General features: G+C 53.1%; 1 protein-coding gene and 1 long non-coding RNA gene across 3 annotated transcripts in view; one reads left to right on the top strand and one right to left on the bottom strand.

Annotated features, from left to right (window-relative positions):
• CCDC12 (coiled-coil domain containing 12) overlaps positions 1–23,622 on the bottom strand; it is a 54,696-nt gene that overhangs the window by 12,055 nt on the left and 19,019 nt on the right. Inside the window, exon 2 of the mRNA XM_025458316.3 lies at positions 9,323–9,390. Within this exon, the coding sequence (XP_025314101.1) occupies positions 9,323–9,390 (68 nt within the window). The remainder of the gene's footprint in view (positions 1–9,322; positions 9,391–23,622) is intronic.
• Positions 15,184–22,708, top strand: LOC118351685 (uncharacterized). 2 transcript variants are annotated; one of them, XR_004807497.2, is made up of 3 exons: positions 15,195–15,702; positions 16,086–16,227; positions 18,857–22,708. It is a non-coding gene; the product is annotated as an uncharacterized LOC118351685 (long non-coding RNA). The 2 variants fall into 2 exon arrangements; XR_004807498.2 differs by lacking the exon at positions 16,086–16,227 and having other exon boundaries at positions 15,184–15,702.

Below are 23,622 nucleotides of genomic sequence, written 5' to 3'. Positions count from 1 at the left end.
TAGGACTGATCCCTGCATTAGGCTTTGCGCTCAGTGGGAAGCCCGCTTGGGATTCTCTCTCCCCTCTTCTTCTGGCCACCCCTTCATCCCTTGCTCACGCTCTCTCTGTCTCTCAAATAAATCTTTAAAAAAAAAATTAGCCTTCAAAGAAAAACTTGGTCAGAAGAAGAAAAGTTGGCAAAATTGGTTATCAGGAAATCTGTACTTTCAGAAATATTAAAGGGAGTACTTTTGACAGAAGGAAAATGACCTGAGAGGAGCACTGAATTGCAAGAAGGAACGAAGCGCATCAGAAAGAGTTAATATGCAGGGAAACCTGAAAGAATACTGACTGTACAAAACAATCATAACGACTTCTGGGATTTAAAATGCAGCAGCAGGGGTGCCTGGGTGACTCAGTTAAGTGTCTGACTCTTGACCTCAGCTTAGGTCTTGATCTCAGGGTCATGAGATCAAGCCCCATGTTGGGCTTCATGCTAGGCAGGGAGCCAACTTTAAATAAATAAGCAAATGAGTAAGTAAGTAAAAAGAAAAGAAAATGCAGCATCTGTCAATGGCACAGAAGACAGGAGGAGTGAATGGTGCGAAAATGTTCTGAGGTCCTGGCTGCACAAGAAATCGTATGGTGTTACTTTTTTTTTTTTTAAATAGCCTCCATGTGCAATGTGGGGCTTGAACTCATGACTCCAAGATTGAGAGTTGGAGGCTCTACTGACTAAGCCAAGCAGGTGCAAATGCCCTGGGCCACCCCCAGTCCCCTCCATGTGGGCAGCCATCGTCTAAGCTGAGCCTGCTATCTCTCCCATGGAGCATGGGCAGACACAGAGGTTACCTGTGTACCCTCACCTTTACCCTCTCTGATTCAGGACCCCTAGAGTCCCCTAAACAAGACTAAGTCTCTTAACAAGACTTAGTGCTGGTCTCATTCCTTATTAGTCCCCACAGCCTGCTTTCCAATAAAGTATCCCCGGGGTCACTGCCAGCCCTGTCTGCTACCCACTTTCTTGCCCCTTAGGCTTCAAGAGTGAGCTCAACAAGATGGTACTGTGGGCAGCCCAAAGATCGCCACCCACCCCCAAGACATGGCTGACTGCTCCTCTCCCGTGTTCCCTCTTTGTCCTACGTGCCCCTCTACCCAGCAGCCCTCAGACCCCACGCATGTGGCCCCTTCATGGCTGTCCTGCACACCCCATCCTATAAGCTCCTAGAGTCCCAGCCCCAGTACTTAGCTACCAGCAGACACCTGCCTCCAGCTCAGTAGAGGAGTTCACAGAGGGTGTGTGATGGGCAGCCTGGGGCTCTCTCGGCTTTTTAATGCTCAGGAACACAATACCGGAAGCAAAGAATTTGTGCCTAGAAGATTCACAGAAGGCAGGAATGTGGCCGGGTCAGGGCAGCCAACTCCTAAGTGCCTTCTGTTGTCTCTGTAGCAAAGCAGCAGAGTGATGTCCTGGTTCACATCCTGAGACTCCTGAAACTGCAGGAACGATTTTTTCTATCTTCTGTCCTCCACTTCCCACCCTCAGGTCTCTGAGGAGACCTAGCAAGTGCCTGAGCAGGTTCAGTGGCTGCTGTGAGGTCTCCCTCAAGGGCAGCTTGCAGGGACTCCCAGGCGTGAGCTGCCAGGGAGACCACTGGGAAATCACCCAAAACTGTCTTCCCACCTTCCACATGTGCCACTCGGGGGCAGGGGAAGGAGAAAGTTGATATTCTCTGTAAAATATGAAACTCTACCCAGAAATAAAGTTCTAGAATGTCCAAGTGAAAGAAGTGTCCAGATGATCTGGTCCAACCCCTTCACTGGTGAACAGGCCTCAGAGAAACCCTGCTGCTCACAGAGGCTTCCTAGCCCTGGCCTGCTGTGCCCTCACCTGCGCTGTCAGCCTTACCCTCAGGGACATAAGCCCCTCTCTCTCGGCCCTGCCCTAGGCCCCTGGAAAGAGGCTTGGCCAGGGCAGGCCCACCCCACCCAACTACCTCTGTCCCTCCTGCCAGCAAGGTTCCTCCAGGACCGGAGAGAGGACTGTCTGAAGCTCTCTGCCAGTAATGGAGCACAGAGAAAGCCAAGCCCAGCACAGGCCTATGAGGTCCTGGAGGTCAAGCACCGGCTGGAGACAGCAGCTCTGACCATAGACGGCTTTCAGTTTGCACATCCAGGGTACGGAGACACGGGGCTCTTCCTGGGACACACAACCCCCCCTTAACAACATTGTGTGCTTCAGGCTCTGCACACACACACTCACCCCCATGTCTCCAACATAAACAAGGCCTTGTTTGTTGCTGCCAGAGGCCAGACCCAGGGGGCTCGTGAAAACAAGGTGACAGGCAACTATCCAAATGGTGTGCACAAGTGCTCCAGAGGCTGGTCGTCACTTCTTTCAAGGCAGATTAGAGCATTCAAACCCCATGACCTGATAAGCCTGCTCTGGGGAAATTATACCAAAGAAATAATAACAAAACAGGGTCAAACAAAACAAAATGTTCCACACTGAAATGTTTCTGGTAGCATAATCTGTAACAGCCCTGGGGCAGACACTTCTGGCAGAGTCCCCCAGAGAGGCTGCAAGCACCCTTCTAGACAACTGCCAAGATGGGAGTGGGGGGGATGGTCCAGTTCAGGACAGCGCAATCAGAACACCTGGAAATCTCTCTACAAGTAAAGCACGAGATCAGTATGAAACACAGACAGGACACAGGCTCTGGTGATGTTTTTGTCAGTGGTTGCTCAACACTTTCAATCCGGATACTTGATGGCTGGCTTAAGAGCAAATGAAGCTTTTAAAGAGGCCAGCAGCTTTCCCACTCACAGACAGAAGTCGCTGTACTTTAGCTGTCCCCCTAAAGGGTAACCCTGGCCACACTATAGAGACAGGGTACAGATGTAGGGCAAACTTCCTCCCCTCCTGTCTAGCCAGCTCTAATTCCACCCTGCCAAACCACCCCAGGCCTCCTGTCCTACTGACAAACAGAGAGGATGTGGCATAAGAACTGACCACGTGCTGGACAGGGCCACACCGCGTGGACAGAGCCTCCCAAGTGACCCCTGGCAAACACCTCCTCCGAGGGCTTCAGGGAAAGGGGTGGGAGCTCCTGCATCCTCTGGACCTGATGTCCTGCCCTCCCCCGGCCCCGCCACCTCCCTCTTCCTAAAGTACAGGCTGAGACGAATGGGACAATGTTTCCTTCCCGCTAGGGACACCCTCCATACCCTGCCTCTCAGGACTACCCTTCAAGGTAAGGTGGTTACTGACATTTTCCCAATGCAGAAAATGACACAGTCCTGAGAAATTCACGCATGTGCCCAAGGTCTCGGAGTGAGGGAAAAGCCAGGGGCAGAATCCAAACCCGGGTCTCTGGCCTTGAGGTAGACCCCGGGCCACCTCACTAAGCACCTTAGGGACCTGCCGACATGTGGAAGAGTGAAGGCTATCTGACAGCATGCCCGGAGGCCTGCCCAGGGCTGCAGGTGGATCAGCCAGCGCTCTGGGCCCTCGGTGTTCCCGGAGGAAAAAATCATGCTGGGCATCCCCTCATCTTCCCACTGTGGTGTCTGGCCTACAGCGCCATTCTTGAAACTCCTCCTCCCTCCCCGCTTCCCAGCCCTCAGAACCCTCCCTGAGCCCCTCATACCACAGTGGGTTACAGGTGTTAGAGGATGAAGGGGCTTTAGAAATCTAGAACAGAAAGGCAGTCATGCCTCTGCCTTAAAAAAAGGGGAAGTCAGAAGCACCAGAGCTGGCTGGGGGTGAGATCCACATGGGAGCCCCACCAAGACAGATCAACAGCTATGGCCACCCACATTCACCCAACTGTGTCAGCCCCGGGCCTGGAGCGTACTCAGGAGCACTGAGTGAGAGCTAGCTACACTGGTAGTCACCACTAGGGTGGAATGGTGACTGCTGAACCAAGCTGATGTCATGGATCTGCGAGTGTGCTGGTACACGGACACCGTCCTGGGGACCCAACTCACAGACGAGAGAGGGCTTGGCATTTGCCAGCCACTAGGGTTTGGGCACCAGGCCAGGCATGGGCTGGGCCTCAGCTGGGGTGGGACGTCTCTTCACATGGAGTTGGAGAACTGGTTTTCCAACCCAGAGAGGAGGGCTGGTGGCCCAGTTTCTTGGACAACAGTATGTGGCACCCATTACAGGGTGAGCCACTGTCCCTGAATGGTGACTGCTCCAGCTGGGTACACACCTTAATCCAAAGCCGAAGGGAGGTGGTAGCTGTGGGGGCTGAGGGTTTGAGGCTTGCTTGTTGAGGCACTTAACAAGACACGCTCCCCTGCCCCATGCCTGACAGGGTGTGCAACTCCTCCCCTCTCCTCCCACCTGGCATGGTGGCCGTGACTGTCAGCCACAGGCCCTACCCTAGACACCCTTCCATGGCACATGTATTAGCTGACTGCCATCAGGAGAAAGTGACTGAGGGCTTAAAAAAACAGAAGCAGCTGACAGAAATGCCCCTTTCTGGGGGCCAGGGTTCCAGGACCACAAGATTGTGTCTTATGGAGGGGGTCAGCAAGGGACTGTGTGAGAGATGAGTCATGGGTGCCCCTCAGAGTTAGCTACAGGAAGGGCTGACTGGAAGAGGACAGATCCAGCCCAGAGGACATGAAGGGCCCTTTTGGGAATGCAAACACCTCTCTACTTCCCACAGACCCTGGCTTGGGCTGGGCCACCCTCAAGGGACCGAGTCCCCACCCCAATGGGGATGTGGTTGTCTGGGGACAGGGTAGGATTTATCCTGGGGAGAGCAGTACAGATTTTAAGGAATTTTGATCTACAGATTTCATGCAATTCCAATCAAAATCCTGGCAAGCTTTTTTATAGATATTAATAAGCCAACTAAAGTTTATAAGAAAGGCCAAAGGAACCAGAACAGACAAGATTCTGAAAAGGGTTCTTAGGCAAATGGGCAGGAGCAGAGGCAGAGAGGAAGCTGGAGAATTCTCCAGCACGGCTGGCGAGGGGGCGAGGCCCTGGGGGGCCTGCCTCCCATTCTGCTGGGTTTGCCCATCTCCTCAGCCACATGCCCTGGCCCCAAGCTGCATCTGCAAAACGATGCCACCCAACTGTCTCGCTGAAGATGACCTGTACCAAGGACGGGAGGCTCCACAAAGGACCTAATGATTCCTTCCCTGGCTGCATGTACTCACTCCTTTCCTCATCCACTGATGAGACATGTTGCTGTCTCCCCAACAACTGCCCTATCTGCAAGTTAGCACAGCCTGCGTGAAAGTTCCGCCTTCTCCACGTCTGTCTGGAGTCCTTCAGCTCTCTCAGGAGGGCTTAAAAGCTTCTCCTTTCTGCACAGAGCCCAGCATGAGCCCAGTAAAAAGTGGTGGTATTTGCTGTGCTCCTCAGGGAAGCAAGTGCTGTTCTTCTCCCCATCTTTCAGTTGAAGCTACTCAGGTGAGGCTCCCCGAGGAACGAGGCTTGCCAGGGCCAGGAGGCTGGTAACCAGTAGGACTGGTCTCTCGGCCCGAGCTGCTTCCAGGTCCCCAGCTCTCTCCATGTGCCTAGCTCCCTACAATGTTGGGCCCTGCTGCACAAGGAACCGTCACGACGTTTCTTATTTCTGTTCAGTCCTGGCCATGTAAACCAAAGTGCCTGACGATGAACTAATGAACACCAACAGAACACCCAGGCTACCTCCACAAGCCCGTGCAGTGCCTGTGGGGCCGCTGCATGACATCTCCCTCCCCGCTCTGGTCACTTGTACGGAGCCCGGGCTGGGGTTTCTAAGCCGTGGGTCAGAGGGTGTCTGTCCATGCCTCCCCAACAAGATGTCACCCTCACACACACAGACCTTCTCACCATGCAGCTGCTTCACACCTCTGAGCCTTCTCTGCCCAAATCCTACCCATTGAGATTTCAGACCCAACTCAAGAGGAATGTTCTCCCTGAGGTCTTATCTGCTGCTCTTGGCTGAAGGCTGCCCCAAGTGGGTCCTGCAATCCTCTCAGGACACTTCAGAAGGGCAGGTGCCCACACAGGTACCCACCTGGCATCTGGGCTCAGTGTGGGTTGACCTGGACTGAAGCAGACTGTACTTACCTCCCAGGAGCCAAGGAAGCCAAGATGCCCACTGGTCACTGGCCTCAGTGGTCATCCCTAGCCACCCCTCACCTCAGGGGAGCTGGAAGGCTGTCTCTTTATCCCTACTGGCAAAGGGGGTCATGGCAGGGGCTGTGGCTAGGGGCTCCATGGAGCCAGCTCCCAAGACATAAGCATCCTTCTGGGAGTCCCTTTCAAGATCTGGGATACAGATGAGGAGAAAGGTCCCCTCTTTCCTCACACAGACACAGATTCTGCTGCCTTGTGCTCTTTCTGGCAAGCCCATAACCAAGCCCTAGACCCTGCAGTGTGGGGTTAAACCCACAAGGGTCTGGCCACTTGGAACAGGGACTGAGGCTCTGCCTTCCTGAAGAACCCAGGCAAAGCCTTTGCTCTACGGCTGTTCAAGTTAGGGGAGACTACTTTTCCTGGGGGGCACAATTCCACTCCCAGCTAAGGCCAGGCATCCTGACAACCACGGCAGTGACTGATAGCAGAGGGATGGCCACACAGAAGCCAAGCTCATGATGAGCAAGGTAGAACTGTCCTGCCTCAGAGGAGGTGGACTCAGAGAAAAGTGGAAGAACGGGCTGAGCTGAAGCAGAACCCCAATGCAGTGTCCCTCATGTTTCATCCCTGGGCTGCTAGGAGCAAAGAACAGGGGGCCCCCTGCCCTTGCTCAGCCCAGTGGGCTCAGCAGGGGATTTCAGAGGGGTTCTCGAGCTTCACCACAAATGACTCGTTAAGCTCCAGAATGTAGGGATGCCTGGGTGGCTCAATGGTTGAGCATCTGCCTTCGGCTCAGGAGGTGATCCTGGGTCCCAAGATTGAGTCCCACAGGCTCCCTCCCTGCAGGCAGCCTGCTTCTCCCTCTGCCTGTGTCTCTGCCTCTCTGGGTCTCTCATGAATAAATAAAATCTTAAAAAACAAAAACAAAAACCCAGAAGGTGAATGCAGGGGGAATGGGGACTCTTATCCAGAGCTCGCGAGTAGGAACCTGGAGCTTTATATACCCTTCTTTTTCACACGGTTTCTGTTATGAAATCCCTCAGGCACACAGAAAAATTCAGAGAACACAACACAACACTTGTAATCCCTTCCTCCAGAGTCAACAAAAGTAACATTGCTGATTCTGAGACAGGTTTGTTCCTCCTCCCCCTCCTCCCTTTTTATTTAAGAAATCCAGTGTTGTAGCCGGCTGAAGCCTTCCCTAATCCTCCCAGCTTCCCCGGGCTTTCCCAGCAGCTGATCTCCATGTGCTGTTCACATTTCTGTAGCTTCCACTTCACTGCCCTTGACCTCCTCCCACACACTTGCTTTTCTGTTCAGTCTGTCGCCCTGTAGACAGTGTCAGCTCCATGAGGGCAGGAGCTGTGTTTGGTCCACCGTCACCTCCCAGACCAGGAGTGATGCCCTGGGCAAACCAGCCAACCAGCCAAGTCAGGACTTGTTGAGTGAATAACACCTCTATCATCATGTGGGCTTCTTCATTTGATATAAATGCTCTTGCCCTGACTGTTTTCAATTCTGAAGCCTGCTCTTTCCTCCATCAACACCTTGTTTGAGATTCAATCACACACTTCAACAAGTAAGGATTCAACTGCCCAACCTAGCCACCTGCTAACCAATGACCCTTCTCTTTCTCATCAAGGAGAAAGCGGATGAGAGCAGGGACCTCCCAGCAAAACGAAGACAGCCCAGAAATCAGGACTCAAGGCCGAGACCCCAAGTAAGAATAAACCAGAAGAAAATCAAAACGTTCCCTCAGCAGGTACACAGTGTCCCACAGAACTGGGGAAACTATGCAGGTATCCACCCCCAAATCACACAAGTGGGGTCACTCAGCAAAAGAGCAGTGACCTGGCCTTCATCTCTGTCACTAGTGAGGGCCCCTAGAGGTGCCAGTGGAGGGGGCCAGGCCCAACCAGAAAGCACAGAGCCTGCCACTAGGGTGGTAAGGGTCCCAGCACCACCACTGAGCATCACCTATACCTCTCAGCACAGAGCTGTTCGCATTGCTGATAAAAAGCGAGGTGGCAAGAACCACACAGGGCTGCCCGTGAAGACCATGTGAACCCACTCTGTAAACTGCCAAGTCATACAAGCACATGCCCCATGGATTTGAAAAAGCCCCATTTCGTTTGGGATCAGCTTCTGATGAGGGGCCTGCACCCGGGGAGGTTCCACTCACCGTGGTGAAGACAAGACAAGGCTGTGGCATCAAGAAGTCCTGCTCCTTCTCCAGGGAGGGTCCCCTGCTGTGCCCCCTCAAAGCACAGTCCGCCCAGGTAAGTTTGCTTAGGACATCAAGATTCACTACCCCGAGTGAGCAGGTACCTTCAAGCCCAGTGCCTGAAGGAAACTGTTCAGGACAGGGAACACCAAGGGGACCATTCAGAAACCAAGTCTGATTCCAAGCACAGTTCCCCAGCTACCCTTGTGGCCCTAGCGCAAGGCTGGAGGAGGAGGACATGGGATCCCCAACTCTGGCCATGGAAGTGCTGTGCAGACATGAAGGTTCTCCCCAGCTCACGAAGACCAACCACATGGCTCCCGCCTGCCCCACCCCTGGGATGTACAAATGTTTCCCAGGTATTTTTGATGCAAAGCAGCACCCAAGCTATATGGAGGTGCCAGCCATCCAGACGGGACGGGGACAGGGGGCAGACTGTGTGCCCACAACCACAGGGCAGAGCACCGTGTTCGGGCAACTGAAGTTGACTGGACCAGGTGACAGGAGCTGGCAGGAGAGAAACATGCTCCCTGATCTCCCAGGAGGGGCATGGGGAGCACAGACAGGGAGGAGGAAGCAGAGGCCTCTGAGCCCAGCTCTGTATGAAGACCAGCCTCTGAAGTGGAGATAAGAGGAAGGAGGAGAGGACAAGGAATCCAGGCTGAGACAGCAGCAGAGAGGCCGCTGCCAAGAGATGCTGAAGGGCCAGAGGGGTGATGGGGAACCAGGAGGGGTCGGGTGGCCCAGGCGGAGCACACAAGCCACACATGGTCTGGACCTGATTTTGCAGGTGCCGGGGAACCACGCCACGCAAGAGGTTTTGAGAAGAGGGATAAGCCATATGGGAGTCAGGAAGGAAATGCTGGTGGCCAGGTCAAAGCCAGCAGGTCAGTGGAGGAAAGGGGGCAGAGAAGGCTCGGGTGCGGGGGAAGGGCGAGCTTTTTCAAGGCAGCCACAGCATGAGTGGGGGAGGCACGGGGGCAGAGGCTGTGACAGAGGTGGATGACATGGAGGTGAACACAGGCCTTACCTGTGCTTCTCGCCTTCCTCCTCCCCTTCTCTGAGCTGCTTGGTCTTGGGCTCCCCATCTTCCTTGTCCTACAAAGGGAGGGAGAAAACCACTTGCTCAGATGGATGCTCCTACTTTCAGTTCTTGATGCCCAGGGAGCTGGTGAAAAAAGGAACAGCTCAGGAGCCACCCACCCTGGCACAACACTGAAGCCTCATGCCCCAAGCCTTCAACTCCCCCGCTACCCACCCCACCCCCAAAATTTAACAACTGGTGCCCCCAGCCCAGGCCAGACACACAGTGGTGGCCCTCAGAGAATGCTAGCAGAAGCTAGAAGGATTTAGTGGTGAGAAACAGGTGATCAGTGCCAGAGGGTTCCCTTCATGGGTCTGCATGAGGCCACCCCCTGAGCTGGGATGGGCAGTCGCCAGCAACCAAGCTGGGGCAAAAGCTCCCTGCTGACTCCCCTCCCATGCCAGAGGCCTCTCCAGAAACACCTATTTATTTACCTTAAGGGCTAGCATAACTCAAACTAGAACCGGGCTTATAATAATATATTCAGGGGATAGAGGTAAGGGGATTTAGTTTGAAGTCTCTATGGGAAAAATTTCTTCTAAATGTCTTTTCTTTGTCTTCCTCCTGCCTCCCATCTCTTTATAAGGCTAGAGAAGCTATGTTCACCTCAAACCTGACACTGTATACTTGTTCTCCAGACACATCAGGGGCCACAACAAAGGATACCACCATGCTGCTTCCACCTGCAGAAGCAAGTGTCTTCCCAAGCTTTCTTCCTTACTCTGTAGGATCAGACTGGCCCTGGGGACAGATGGACATGCAGGGTATGTGCACATGTATGTGCTCAATTGCATGACCATGTTCTCAGTCCTGAGGCACCCCCATGGTCTTTGTGCATGCCAGGGCTGGTCCTCCAGAGGGTGTCACTGTGCACTGCATTACCAGCAGCAACGTGCCTTTGGCCATCTCACTGAAGCAGTATTCTGAGACATCAGTAAGGTGCTGCCACAGGGAGGCCACTATGACATAAGAAATAGCTAGAAAAAGAAAGAAAAGAAAGAAAAGAAAAGAAAGGAAAGAAAGGAAAGAAAAGAAAGAAAAGAAAGAGCTAGAGGGGTGCCTGGCTGGCTCAGTTGGAGGAGCATATGACTCTTGATCTCAGGGTCGTGAGTTTGAACTGCCTGTTGGGTGTAGAGATTACTAAAACAAAAAACAAAACTAAAAAAAAAAAAAAAAAGTTGCTATTTGCAACAACATGGACGACAGAGCTAGATGGTATTATGCTAAGAGAAATAAGTCAATCACAGAAAAACAAATGCTATATGATTTCATTCATATACGGAATTTAAGAAACAAAACAGAGGAACATAGGGGAAGGGAAGGAATAATAAAATATGTTGAAAACAGAGAGGGAGGCAAAACCATACGAGACTCTTAACTTTAGGAAACAAACTGAGAATTGCTGGGTGCAGGGGGGAAGATTGCTGGGGGATGGGATAACTAGGTGATGGGCATTAAAGAGGGCACCTGATGGGATGAGCACTGGGTGTTATATACAACTGATGAATCAATGAACTCTAACCTCTGAAATTAATAATACATTATATGTTTATTATATCGAATTTAAATTAAAATTTTAAAAAGCAAAGAGCTAGAGCCGACATAGAAATTTTAAGTAAACCAGCTACATGCACTAACTCTCCTCAGAGTTTGTTTATGCTGCTGACAACTGCCTCCACAAGAGTGGCATTTGTTTTATGAGTCACCTCCTAACAGTGATCATCATGGGGACCTGAGAACAGCCAGACCCCACCATTCCTTGGCCTCCACACTTGCAGGGAAGGAGACCACTCAAAGCAGGCAGGCTAGAGGCTTTTGGCCCAGAGAAACGCTTTTATGATGTGAACAGCTCAAGATAACCCCTTGCTACTTCAACCCAGAGCAGCTTAGCTCAGGGATGAAGCAGCAGGAATGAGTAACAGCAGCAGCAGGATAGAGGTCAACAGGATTCTGGGGAGAGGGGGAGGGATGGACAGAATGTGGGTGTTACAGGAGTAGGAAAGACATTCCTGAGAAGGGGGGTGCGTAGCTTGAGCAAAGGTGGGTGTGGTGTGCAAAACACCCAGGTGGTTGGAGCAGCAGCAGCAGGCCTGGTGAAGGGGTAAAGGAGAATGCTGGTAAAGTTGGCAGGCCAAGTGGGGCTGGTCACAGGGGGTTCTGACCAGTGCCCTAAGGCACCAGGAGCCAGAGGAAAGGCTGGGGGAGCTGTTGGCAGAGTCTGGCCACCACAAGCAAGCCCTGGGGCAGAGAGGCATTCCTTGGTGATGGCCCAAGAGGGAAGGAGGAGGACAGAGTATAAATTCTCAAAGGAGACACAAACTAGGGCTCTCTACTGGCCTCCAGGGCTGCAGGGGCCTGGGTAGGACCCCTTCCACGGAGGCCCAACTGACACACGCACCGGTCCCTGATGAAATGCCAGCGGATTAAGCAAGCTGTAAGCCTGAACAGTCAAAAAAAAAAAAAAAAAAAGAAAGAAAGCTCCTTCCCAACTGCCAGCCAGTGGACTACTCCCTGATGGCCTGCCTCCCCTTGGTGAGTAAGGACAGAGGTGGAAGGGCAGAAAAAGGCTCAGCTTTTCCAGAAGCACCCCACAGGAGGGCCTCTTTCCACGGGGCTCTGTTAACCTGGACCAGTTGGCAGACAACGGTGGGGGCTCCAGGACCAGCCTTTGGGAATCTGTCCTTTGCAAACACCATGCCCCTTCTCAGCAGCCACTGCACCCACCACTGTCCTGGAGTCTCAGAGACACTCAAGTGCCTTGGCACAGGCTGGTTATTCATTAACAAATGAGAAAACACCCCACTATCTATGTGACATTTTAAAAAATGCCCAGCAGCCTGGTGGGTGGGCCGTATCATCAATTCTTCACATAGTGTGAGGTTAAGGATGACCCTAGCCTGGGCTGCTGTGTGAAGAGCAGGTGCTCAAGAACAATAAAGATATGGGGGGGGGGGGGGGGCGGCGGAGAGAAGCAGGGTAACAATAGGCCACATAAAAGCAAGGACAAGGTGTGCTCCAGTCTTCACACTCAACAGCAATTCAGCTAGATAGGACAGTAAGCGTTTGTGAGAAGGAAAACAGCTTCTGGGTGATCCTGGCCTTGGTCCCAAGGCAGGACCCTCATTACCTGGGATGGAGACAGGAGGTGCAGACTACCCTCGTGGCCCACCCCAGCTTCAGAGACTCAAAGGGCCCCAGGAACTGAAGGCCCCCACAGCTGTCTCTTAGGTCCTCAATTCAACATACAGGGAGCCTGGTAGCAAATGGCCACCAGAGAGAGGGAAGAGATTTGCCCAAGGCCACAGAGCCTGTCAGTGGTGACTGCAGGTCTGGATCAAGGTCCTTCTGCCCCCCTGCCCTACGTTCTCACCAAGGAGATGAGAGAGTGTATCCAGAGCAGCACTCAGTTTCTAAAACCGGCTCTGATCCCAGCCACCTCTCCCATGCTCCCCGACGGTTCAGACCTGGTTCAGACCTGACCACATGCACTCAGACCGGCTGCAGCCAGCCCCAGTCTAGGCCCAGGCCCTGGTGTACACCCTCGGGAGTGCAGGGTTATGCAAGATTGGTATTACCTCTTCCTTAAATCTATGATAAGACTTCAGTGAAGCCATCTCGACCCACCCAAAGTTTCCTTTGTGAGGTTTTTAGATATGGGACTCTACCAATTTTCTATTTCTTCCTGAGCCAGTCTCCTGAATTCTTCTTTCAAGGGCTATCCATTTCACCTAAGTTACTGCATGTATTGGCAAAAAACCATTTATAATATTCTCTTATTATCCCTTTAACTTTTGTAGGATCTGTAGTGACATCCATTGACGTCGAAAACCTCTGTCTTTTGTCTTTCTTTGTTAGCCCAGCTGGAGGGACGCCTGGGTGGCTTAGTCGGTAGAGCGTGCAACTCTTAATCTCCAGGTCATGAACTCAAACCCCACGCTGGGCACTGAGCTCTTAGGAAAATAATAAAATATTAGACCAGCTGGAGGTTTATCGATTCTGGGACATTTCAGACTTGGTGTTTTAACAATGTGTTTGCTCCTCAGTCACTTCCCCAGAAGAAGCCCTCTTTAGCGGACTACCCCTACAGGGGATGAGAAGAGCACGTTAATCCATATTTGCTGCCTGAACCCTATCAGAAACTCAATCAACCATCAGAAATGCAGAAGGTGGGGGGAGAAGAGAAGCTGCTGCCTCTCCTTCTGCTGCCCCTCTCCCCACCCAGGCAAAGACTAGGGTCCCTCTTCCCTCCTGTTTCCCTTTGTTGTGCTGGGTCTGCCCAGCACAAAGATAAAGGAAACAAGAATGCTGTCCTCAAGGATCTCAAATCTACTTAAAGGAACAGACTTCAAAAACGTACCTCTGTGCCATGAGTGGCAGGAAGACTTTATGACATGTTCTGTATACCTGGGGAATCGGCAAGGGATAGGCATTGTCAGAGAAGGAGGTAACCCTTAAAGTCAGCTCCAAGTATCCAATGGGAGGTTACCAAGCAGCTAAAGAATGGTAATTGCCTGGTAAAGCCACAAGAGCAGAGTGAGGGCACTGTCCAGACCTGTGGAGCCTGAGGAGCCATGTCAGGCCGGACTGGGGGAGGGCAGGGCTAGACGAGGGCTGACAAGGCCTTCCCCCAGTGCTGTGGGCGGGCTTAGCCCAGCCAGGGCCAATGTTCTCAAAGGGCATTGTGGCAGCCTGGAAGTGGAATCGTGGGAGAAGATGGGGAGACCAGAAGCCAGGTGAGACTGTCCACTCCCGGCCTGGACCTGTCCCAGCCTGCTGATGTTTGTGCATATGTGCTGGTGAAGAGTAAATGGGGGTTGGGAGCTGCCATCAGGGGCAGTCATGCTGAAGGAGGAGCTCCTGAGCTGAGGGGACAAGGAGCAAGCCCCTCACTCTCACCCTAAGAGGAGCTGCTGCCCAGGGCTCTTCCTTCCAGAAGACAAAGAAGGAAGCAGGAAAGGGTTAATAGACACTCCAATCTCTGGTCTAAGTTCCCCCTGCCATTAGCCCATAAGTGAAGCAGCTGGAGACCCGACAGGAACCCACAGGTACAGAAACCCTTTCCAATGCCCAGGCAACATGCCTCATTAGCTCTGGGTATGCCTGGTGAGCTGTTCAGGGAAATGGCCCTTCTGGTCAACAATCAAGATCAAGAAAGACTAAGACCCAAACCTGGTCCCCTAAGAAGAGTTGAAATTGGCCCCAGCTTGAGCCTTTCTGGTTGCTGTGGCCCCGAGCAGGGAAAAGTCAATGAGAGATAAGCACAGAAGGGAAGTGAGGGAGACAGGAAGGGACTGACACTACTGAGGGCAAACCTGGCAGGTTTCACAATTTCACCCTGCTGCCCATCCTCAAAACCAGGGCAGCCCCATTCGGGCAGAGAGACTTCCTGTCGGGTGCGGCTGTGAAAGGCGCCGTTCTCCACGGGCACTTAGGGGGTAGGGCAGACACTCGGTGTCTGACTCACCCTGAAGATGCAGTGATAAGCCCTGGGCTGAATGCCACCACACCTGGGTGCAGACACTGCATAGTCCTCTACTGTCCAGAGACAGGAGGAAGGAGGGGAGGGAGGTTCAAAGTCTCCCGGGCAAGCAATGATCCCAGCAGGGCCCAACAGTGGGTCCCCAGCACTGTTTGCTGGGGGCGGGGGATGGGACTACCTGGCCTGTATGTCCACTCTGCCCAGCAGGTGGAGAGTCCCTCAAGGGCAGATAGTACAGCAGGTGCAGCAGCGGAGCTCACAGGCTCTGTGCCAGACCCTGCCTGGCAAAGCCCAGGGTCCGTTTCACCCATCTGACCGTGGGCAAGTCATTCGACCAGTCTGGCCTCGGTTCCTCTTCTATGAAAACAGACACTATCACTCTGACATCATGGCACGGCTATAAGAGTGAATAGTCAGGGAGGAAGGAGAAGAGCCTGTAGCTCGAGTGGACAAGGAGCAGCCTCTGAAGGGTAGGGAGGATGGGGCCAGGCCAGGAAGGGCAGGGCTGCGGAGAAACCACAGGGCCGCAGGGCCCAGACTGGCTGCATCTGCACAGCTCATGAGAAGCTTTCACTTTCATCAATCCGGAGGGCAGACAAGCAGCGCAGTAACGTCTGCTTCATGAAGACAGCAGAGGACGTGTCGGACAATCTGTGCAGGGGGACCCACCTTCTGACTCTCCGCGTTCAGGGCTCCATTGAAAATCAGACTCAGAAGGTCCAGCAGGGAGGGCGGAGCCCGACAGCCCAGAGCAGAGGCACCAGTGCTCTCCGGTGGAAGCAGGCGTTCCCCAGAGGCTCGTGAGCCCAGAGAACAAAGTGCTGGGGGAACAGCCCGGAAGCTGGAGGTGAGGCCTGCAGATGAGGGCCGGAACTAAGGCAGTGGCACTACCACAGAAGTGCCCAAACGCTCGGGGGGCGAGGGGGGCATCAGACAACGGACTCCAGGTTCTGACCAGGACTCCCAGGGAGAAGAAGGGTCCAGTGGGGCGTCCTCAGTGGCAGAGAAGAGGGCCCGCTCCTCAGCCAGAGGTGGGGCTGGCACCACCAGACAGCACGGCCCCAGGATGGCTGCCGGTGCCCTGCATGTGGCAGAGGAGTGGGGGGGGGAGCTGGCCCCAAGCCAAGCCTGGTCCTATTCTTGCAATGGAAGAAACTGGCGGTGTTCGGAGGCGATGGCAGGCAACCCCTCCAGCAGATTACCAGCTAACAGACCGGCTCCCTGTGCTAGGTACTCCATCCACATCAGGTCCCGAGGGGCAGAAAGAACACACCGAGAGGGCGCCTGGTGTTCACAGACCAGGGCGGGTGGAACTTAGCCTGGAACCGTGGACGGGATCCCAGAAGTCACCAGTCACACACACACAGGCCAGGTATAAAAGGCCCATTTTTCTGGAGTAAGAATCCATAGCTCTTCAGATTCTCAAGGGGGTAGTGACCTGGAGGAGGGAAGGGAGTGTCAACAGCATGGCGGTGGTGTGTGGAGTGTGGGGGCAGGTCTTTTGGGGGCAGGTCTTTGGGTGGCACCTGAGGTATCTGGGGAGGCTCTCCTACCACCTGTTCTGCACCCAAGGAGTGGGGGCAGGGGCAGGGCGGCAGAGGGAACAGGTAGCAGCAGAAGGTGCAGAGGCTTGGGAGGGCCCACGTGGTCCCCACATCCCCACAGGAAAGAAGCCCTTGAGAGGTCATGCTGAGGGCAGGGCAAAGACCAGTGCCCCCTTTTCTTCACACATGGCCAGCCTGGACCAGTTCCTCTGGGCGGTGGGGCCAGGCTCCAAATTCCCACAGGGCCCTCCCTGTAGGGGGCACTGTGGGATGGAGATGCCCAGGCAGCGCGAGGCAGACCACACTTCCACAGCTGACCAGTGGTGGCACACAGGGCAAACTGCAGGACCTCTCTGTTTCCTCCCTGTGAGAGTGGGGCCAGTGCTACTTCACAGACACTGGGGTTAGGAACCTGGCTCCACCTCCTGGCACAGGGCCCCATGTGACACCCACTGTGGGCGACAGCCTGCTGGCACCCTGGGGTCCTGCTGTCCATCAGCGACAGGCCTGACTTGAACTCTGGCTCCCACCACACCCCCTGGGGAATCAGTCCTTCCCTCTGTTTTCACCTCCCCACCCCCTGCTCGGCCTGCACCCCCTCACACAAACAAACAAGAAAGTGGGTAGCCAGTAGAGTTCTAGGAACCAAAACAGACTTCAGAGACCCAGGGCCCAGGGTCCAGATCCAGGCTGGGAAGCAAAGGGCCAATTATGGTCGGTCCAACCCACAGAGAAGCTGATCCATGCCTAACACTGTAAAAGGTAGTGGTGTGTGAATGGAAGGCACCATCCTTTTCTAATTGTGTGTGTGTGTGTGTGTGTGTGTGTGTGTGTATGTTTGTGGGTTTTTTTTGCCAAGTTTCTGCAGATGACACACATGCAATTTTTAAAACTGAAGCTCAAATTAAGAATGACCTATCTGATTCCCTCGGGGATGAGGGAGAAGGGCCCCAGGCTGGAAGAACGGGCACCGCATGTGTGAGGCTTCCCCACAGAAGCCTTCATTCTGCACGTGCCACCAAACTGCATGGAGGCAGAGAGACGGAGGGTGGGCTTCGGCCCCTTCCCTCCTCCCCATGTGGGCCGAAGGTTACACCCATGTTCAGCAGAAGGGCTTTCTTTCCAGGCAGGCTCTCCATCAAGAATAGTCCCAGACATTTGATTTTACCTGGACTTGCCCATGTGAGATTTTGTTTGTCATCTTTCTTCCCTCCTCGACTGGGAGCTAGCTCTCAGAGGCCTGTCCACTGCTGCCCCCAACACCTGACGCCTAACAGCAGCTGGGCTACTAGCAAATGAGTGATGGAGCAACCAAAGGGAGGCAGGACACATATGCTACTTCTTCCCCTTACGGACAAGTTCTCCTCCCAAAAACTTGCATGAACCAGGCATCACTAAGCTTGCCTCCTGGATGTGAGGACTGAGGCTCAGTGGACCTAACTCGGGTCCGTGCATGTCAGAGTCCTACTCTTTCCACCAGTTTGGGGACACAGTCACAAAAGCCCAGTTCCCTGCTACCACACACGTGGTTCTTTCTACCAGACAGATCTGCGTCTTCACCACCAAGCTGTCTGTTCTAGCCTCCCTTCCAACAATCACCTGCACTTCTGCTTCTTTCCTGTAGATTGAGAGAAAAAATCTCAACCATGCCCACTCCTTAGTAGTGTGGTAAGGATCAAATCTAATGGGTCCACCAAACTAGAAGACTTCCCAGTAAAAGATGAGCTCTGGGGAGGGCTGGACCCCATTCTTACTCATCTCTGCTCATGTATTTCCTATAATAATAGCATTCATTACATTATGCCAAGCAACTGATTATCCAATTAACTGAAATAATTACTTATTCATCATAAAAATCTACTAGGGGCACCTGGATGGCTCAGTAGGTTAAGTGTCAGCCTTCAGCTCAGATCATGATCCTGGGATCCTGGGATTGAGCCTCAGGTTGGGCTCCTGGCTCAGCAGGAGCCAGTCTGCTTGTCCCTCCCCCCTGAACCCACGCCTCCTCACCCTGTCTCAGCATCTGTGCACTTTGTCTCTCTCTCAAAAAATCTAATCAAGTCAGCACTGTTTTCTTTCTTTCACAGATTATAAAAATGGAAGTCTGGTGTAAGTAAGTAGTCCACCCAGAGTCACACAGCTGTTGGTGCCAGGGTCCAAAGGATAGGGTCAGAGTCAAGCCTAGGCTGCTTCCCTGTAAGAGCCAGCCCTCTGCTCTAGCCATGCTCCCACACCTATCTCCAACACACAGGTGGTCTCACTGGTGTCTGACGGAGCAGCAGCATCACACCACCTCACATCTCTCCCCAGTGTCATTTCAGAGAGACATGACCAAACCATCAGGAGCCCCCGATATGCCCATTTCTGGGCCAGGAACTTCCAACCCAGAAGAGCATCACTAGGAGATAAAAGAGTAGATACATGGCGAGGTGCTCACAGCTGTACTTCTCCTAACAGGGTGACCTGGAACTGCGAGGTGAGTCCTACTTGCTCCTGCACCTGGCTTGTATGGTCACGGAAACAGCACAGTGACACAGAACACACAGGACCGTGAGAGGTGCTGAGTCCACACACATGGCCATGAGCCGAACCATAGCATCACATCATGACACACATGTGGCCCAAGACTTCACGGGCTCCTACATGACTGTGGGTAGTATTTTTTCCATTTCCTTTCATTCTGTTATCAAAATGACTTAATAGCAAAAAGATCTAAAAACAAAAGCAGCTAGAGGAACCCAGCTGCCCGTGACTCACTGTCTTGACTGTATCACACCCTAAACAGACTCTCCTGACCTTCACCTGGCTCAGCAGGAAAGCAGGAAGCCATGGCTAGCCCTGAGGCCCAGCACAGCCCAGTCAATGTTTGGTGACTTTTCTAGAATTTAAACACATGAAACCCAAAGGACCAGCATGCTGCGGGGGGCGGGGAGGAGGAGGAAGGCTGACGCCTGCACACACCAGCCCGCAGCCCTGGACTGGGCCCAAGAGCCAAACCAGCAGCTGCCCTGGAGGCTGAGTGCCCTCCAACTGGGCCAGACAGCTCCCCTGATCAGGACAAAAATTTCAGTTAAGAAACCAACTGGTGGTGAGCGATGAGGTTACCTCCCTACCCTCTCCCCCTGCCTCATCATTTCCCGTTTTTTCAAGGGGGAAAGTGCCTCCTCTGCCACAGAACAGAACTTGCAACCACCAGGACTTCCTCATCATGGTAAAGCTCACAGCTGGAGCAAGAGCAGTGAATCGCAAAGGCAAACAATAATGTTCATGAAGTTTAGAAACCCCTGCCTGGTATGAGATAGCCCTGTGTGGCACTGGGGGGCTGGCCCAGAATCCTCTTCCTGTGGCCTCAATGTGGACAGCTGGAGTCATGATGCACTGCATGGGGGCCCAGCTGGTTGGTTTTAGGGAATAAAACAGCCACCCAGAATCTCTGGTCCTGAGGACATATGGCTGGTGTCTGACCCACACCAGATCCATCCTCTGCCCTCGAACTCTGGATGGTGAACAGGATTCTCAGTCTGAGCCCTAGAGGGAAGAGGGAACTTATTGAGAATATGTTCACCATCCTTGGATCCAAGGGAAATAGCAAACAAGGGCCTGAAAACCCCAGTTGAGTGGCCCTGAAAATCACACCCTTCTACCTCCCCCCACACCAGGCCCATGTGCCTATTCACACCAGTGCTGGGTCCCCAAACCATTCCCTGACAGCAGCCAACAGGACCACATCAAGGCTCCTGTTAGCCACATGATGCCACTGGCTTCCTCAAAGCCTGCGATCAACAAGGCGGGGGGGCGGGGGGTCCTTTTCCGTGTGGGCAGGTGTCAAAACGCCCCCAGTCCATGCCTGAACAACTGATTCTGCAAACCTTGTGGTCTGGAAAGACTTCGCACCCAGTGAAGTTCACCTCGCCGGTATGGCTGCAGATTACAGACCTCTATATAAAGGCAAGTCGGCCTCTCCCTGAGAAAAAGATCTCAGCCTGGCCAACTCCCAAACCCACGGGCCTATCCAGTTGCTTCATTTCTTCACTCAAATATTTTCGAGATGTCTCTGAGCCCTGTCATATCTGGCGGATGAAAAGGTGACGAAGACATGACATCTGCCCTCAGGGTGCTGGCACACAGGTGAATGCACAGTCACTGCACAGCATGTCCTAAGCCAAGTGCCGTGGCTCCCTGGGTACTACGGGAATGCCCAGTGATTCAGAGCTGACCAGGAAACCCAAACGCACCTGGAAGAAGAGTGGGCTGTCTGGGGGAGAGCAGAGTGGGCAGGGCAGGGGTGCTAGAATAACTGGAAGGAGCAGGCGTGCTGAGCCTGAGCCCTGTGTCTGGAGCGGGCCAGCCAAGGCACACTGGGGCAAGAGGAGCCAGCATGGGGGGGCTTGCCCTAGGTTCTACTGACTTCAGCCCTGTCTGTCCAGCACCAAGAAGCCGGCAAAAGCTGGAGCACAGTCAGGGAGGCGGCAGCCACGTGGCTAGCGTTATTTATAAAGGGCATGAAGAAAGGGCCAGAAAGGGAAGGGTGAGGGTCACCGGTTGAAGCCACTGAAAAAGGAGTCGGATGTGGGCTAAGAGAGCTACTTTCTCAGCCCTGGGAGAGCAGACAGCTGCTGCCTGTGAGTCTGTGTAGAGGACAGCTGCTCCCACCTGCACAGGGCCAAGTGGCACTCACACTTCCCTCTCATGCACATGGGGCCTCGGCCTGCTGCCCCCCTTCCCTGGGATCCCATACTATCATCTCAGCCGTGCAATGACCCTTTGGGACCACCAAGGGACGTACTCAATGGCTCACAGCTGGTAAGAGATAGGTCAGCACTTAAACCAAGGTTTTCTGATTGCATCATGCTTCCAAAACTATTTCAAGTAAGGTCTCGCTGTGCGTTCTGCACAAGAGCCAGAAGGGTGACTCCATCCATTCTTACCAAATGAGAAAAGAAAACCACAAACTGTGAAGGCTGCACAAGTCTCTGATAACATCTGGTACAGCATGAAAGGGACCCAGAGGTCCATGGAACAGGCTATAAATAGAACCTCCCAAATCAGAATCTTCCAGGCTAAGACCTGGAAGTCTGAATGTTCCCAGCTCCTGCCCACCCTCCGGGTCACACTTTTACCATACGATTCAAATGAGGAGCCTCTGAGTCAGACCACATCACTGCTCTTACAGAGGCTGACCGGGGGATGAAGTGACCCGTATGAGGCCACCCCAAGCTGCCTGAGGGCCACTGCAGTGACCAGGGTGGGCTCTGGATACAGAGCAGGCAGGATGGGAAGAGACAGAGAAAGCTCTCATATAACATAAACATCCTGAGGGCAGCAGGAGGTCCAGGGAAAGTGTGCAGGACGAGGACAAGAGCTAGCACCAGACCTACTAGGTCTCCTGACTTCAAGCTGGCCGGTCCGTCTAGGCTACCATGTCGCCTGGAGCCATGGGGTAAGGTGACTGGAACCTGAGTGCCCATCATTCTATGGGCCGCCCAGGGCTTGCGCCCCTCCCTTACTAGGAGGCTCTGACTGAAGCTTGGGGAAGGAAGAGACAGCTGCACAGTACAGAGGCTGAAAGTGCCCCACACTGGCCTGCCCAGCGGGGTGAGCAGGGTGGGGCAGGGGGCCGGCCTCAGGGACTTCTGATGGCAGCGCTAGTATAAGACGCTAGTATAAGACCGAGTCTGCCTCTGGGGCTGCAGCACAGCATGCTGCAGAGTCCTCATACCTGGAGGCAGTAGGGCTTCCTTACAGAGCCACTTCTCCTGAGAAATGCTGGACTTCTTTTTGGCTGCATAAATCCAAGGCTGGGGTGCTCTCTTTCTCTCTCTCTTTTTTTTTCTTAGAGAGGGGGGAGAAGAGGAGGAGGCAGGGAGAGAATCTTAAGCAGGCTCTATGTCCAGCACAGAGCCCAACACAGGGCTCTATCTCACAACCCTGAGATCATGACCCAAGCACAATCAAGAGTCAGATGCTTAACCAACTGAGCCACCTAGGCACCCCTGGCTCTCTTGTTTTAAACAGAGAAACTGGGCAGCCCTGGTGGTGCAGCGATTTAGCTCCGCCTGCAGCCCAGGGCGTGATCCTGGAGACCCTGGATCGAGTCCCACGTCAGGCTCTGCATGGTGCCTGCTTCTCCCTCTGCCTGTGTCTCTGCCTCTCTCTCTCTCTGTGTCTCTATGAATGAATGAATGAATGAATGAATGAATGAATGAATAAATAAATAAATAAATAAATAAATAAATAAATAAATAAATAACAGAGAAACTAACTAACTAACCAAAATAGATTTCTGTTGGTTGTAACTAAGTACCCCGGCTACACATGACCATTTATAGCAATAACCTAATAGCAAAGCAGGTGCAATGCTTTCAGAGCTAAAAGCGGTCTTATGGCCCATGGTTCATCAGATCCACAGGGAGACTTTGCAAATGAAGAAACTGGGTGCAGGATGTAAAGTGTTCTGTGTACTTGGCCCTGGCATTTCCCCCTAAGTCCATCACAAAGGCCAACCGCTGACACAAGCAAGCGCTCACCTGACCTGGGGTCCGTCTCCCTATCCCTCCATCCCAACGGAGCTGAGTGTACAATGTACACAGCCCCAACTCAGGCACCCAGGTTGGAAAAGCAAATTCTTGGGGCATTAATTCCCAGGCAAGGGACACCTGGGTTGCTCAGTGGTTGAGTGTCTGCCTTTGGCTCAGGTCGTGATCTCAGGGTCCTGGGATTGCGTCCTGCATCAGGCTTCCTGCATGAAGCCTCCTTCTCCCTCTGCCTGTGTCTCTGCCTCTCTCTGTGTGTCTTTCATGAATAAATAAATCTTTAAAAAAAACCAACCTGAAATGTTAAAAAAAAAAAAAAAAAAAAGTTCCCAGGCAAGTCAGAAGTTCACAGAGAAACAGTGTGCTGAAGCTTCTGGGAGACTAGAAGCTATTTTAACCTCTGATCAGCTGCTTCTCAATGTGTCACAGTCTGAGGAAAAGTAAAGGTAAGACAGTTGTCTCCTCTCTGGTGTGATCTACAAGTGATAAAATCCTAATTGAAACCAAATTTAAACTAAAGTCAGAACTGGCACATTTATTTGTGGGAGGAAACACTGCTTAAACAAGGTCTTTTAATCCTCACCTACACACATTTCCTCAAGAAGCCAAGTACACTTTGTAAAATCATGTGCTGGGCTGAGGGGTTGACAAGGCAGGAGCACATAAGGAAGCAGCCCAGCACTGACCAGC

This window comes from Canis lupus, chromosome 20 (genome assembly GCF_003254725.2).
Source record: "Canis lupus dingo isolate Sandy chromosome 20, ASM325472v2, whole genome shotgun sequence".
In the NCBI taxonomy this organism is placed as follows: domain Eukaryota; kingdom Metazoa; phylum Chordata; class Mammalia; order Carnivora; family Canidae; genus Canis; species Canis lupus.
This window is presented reverse-complemented; position numbering and strand designations above follow the sequence as displayed.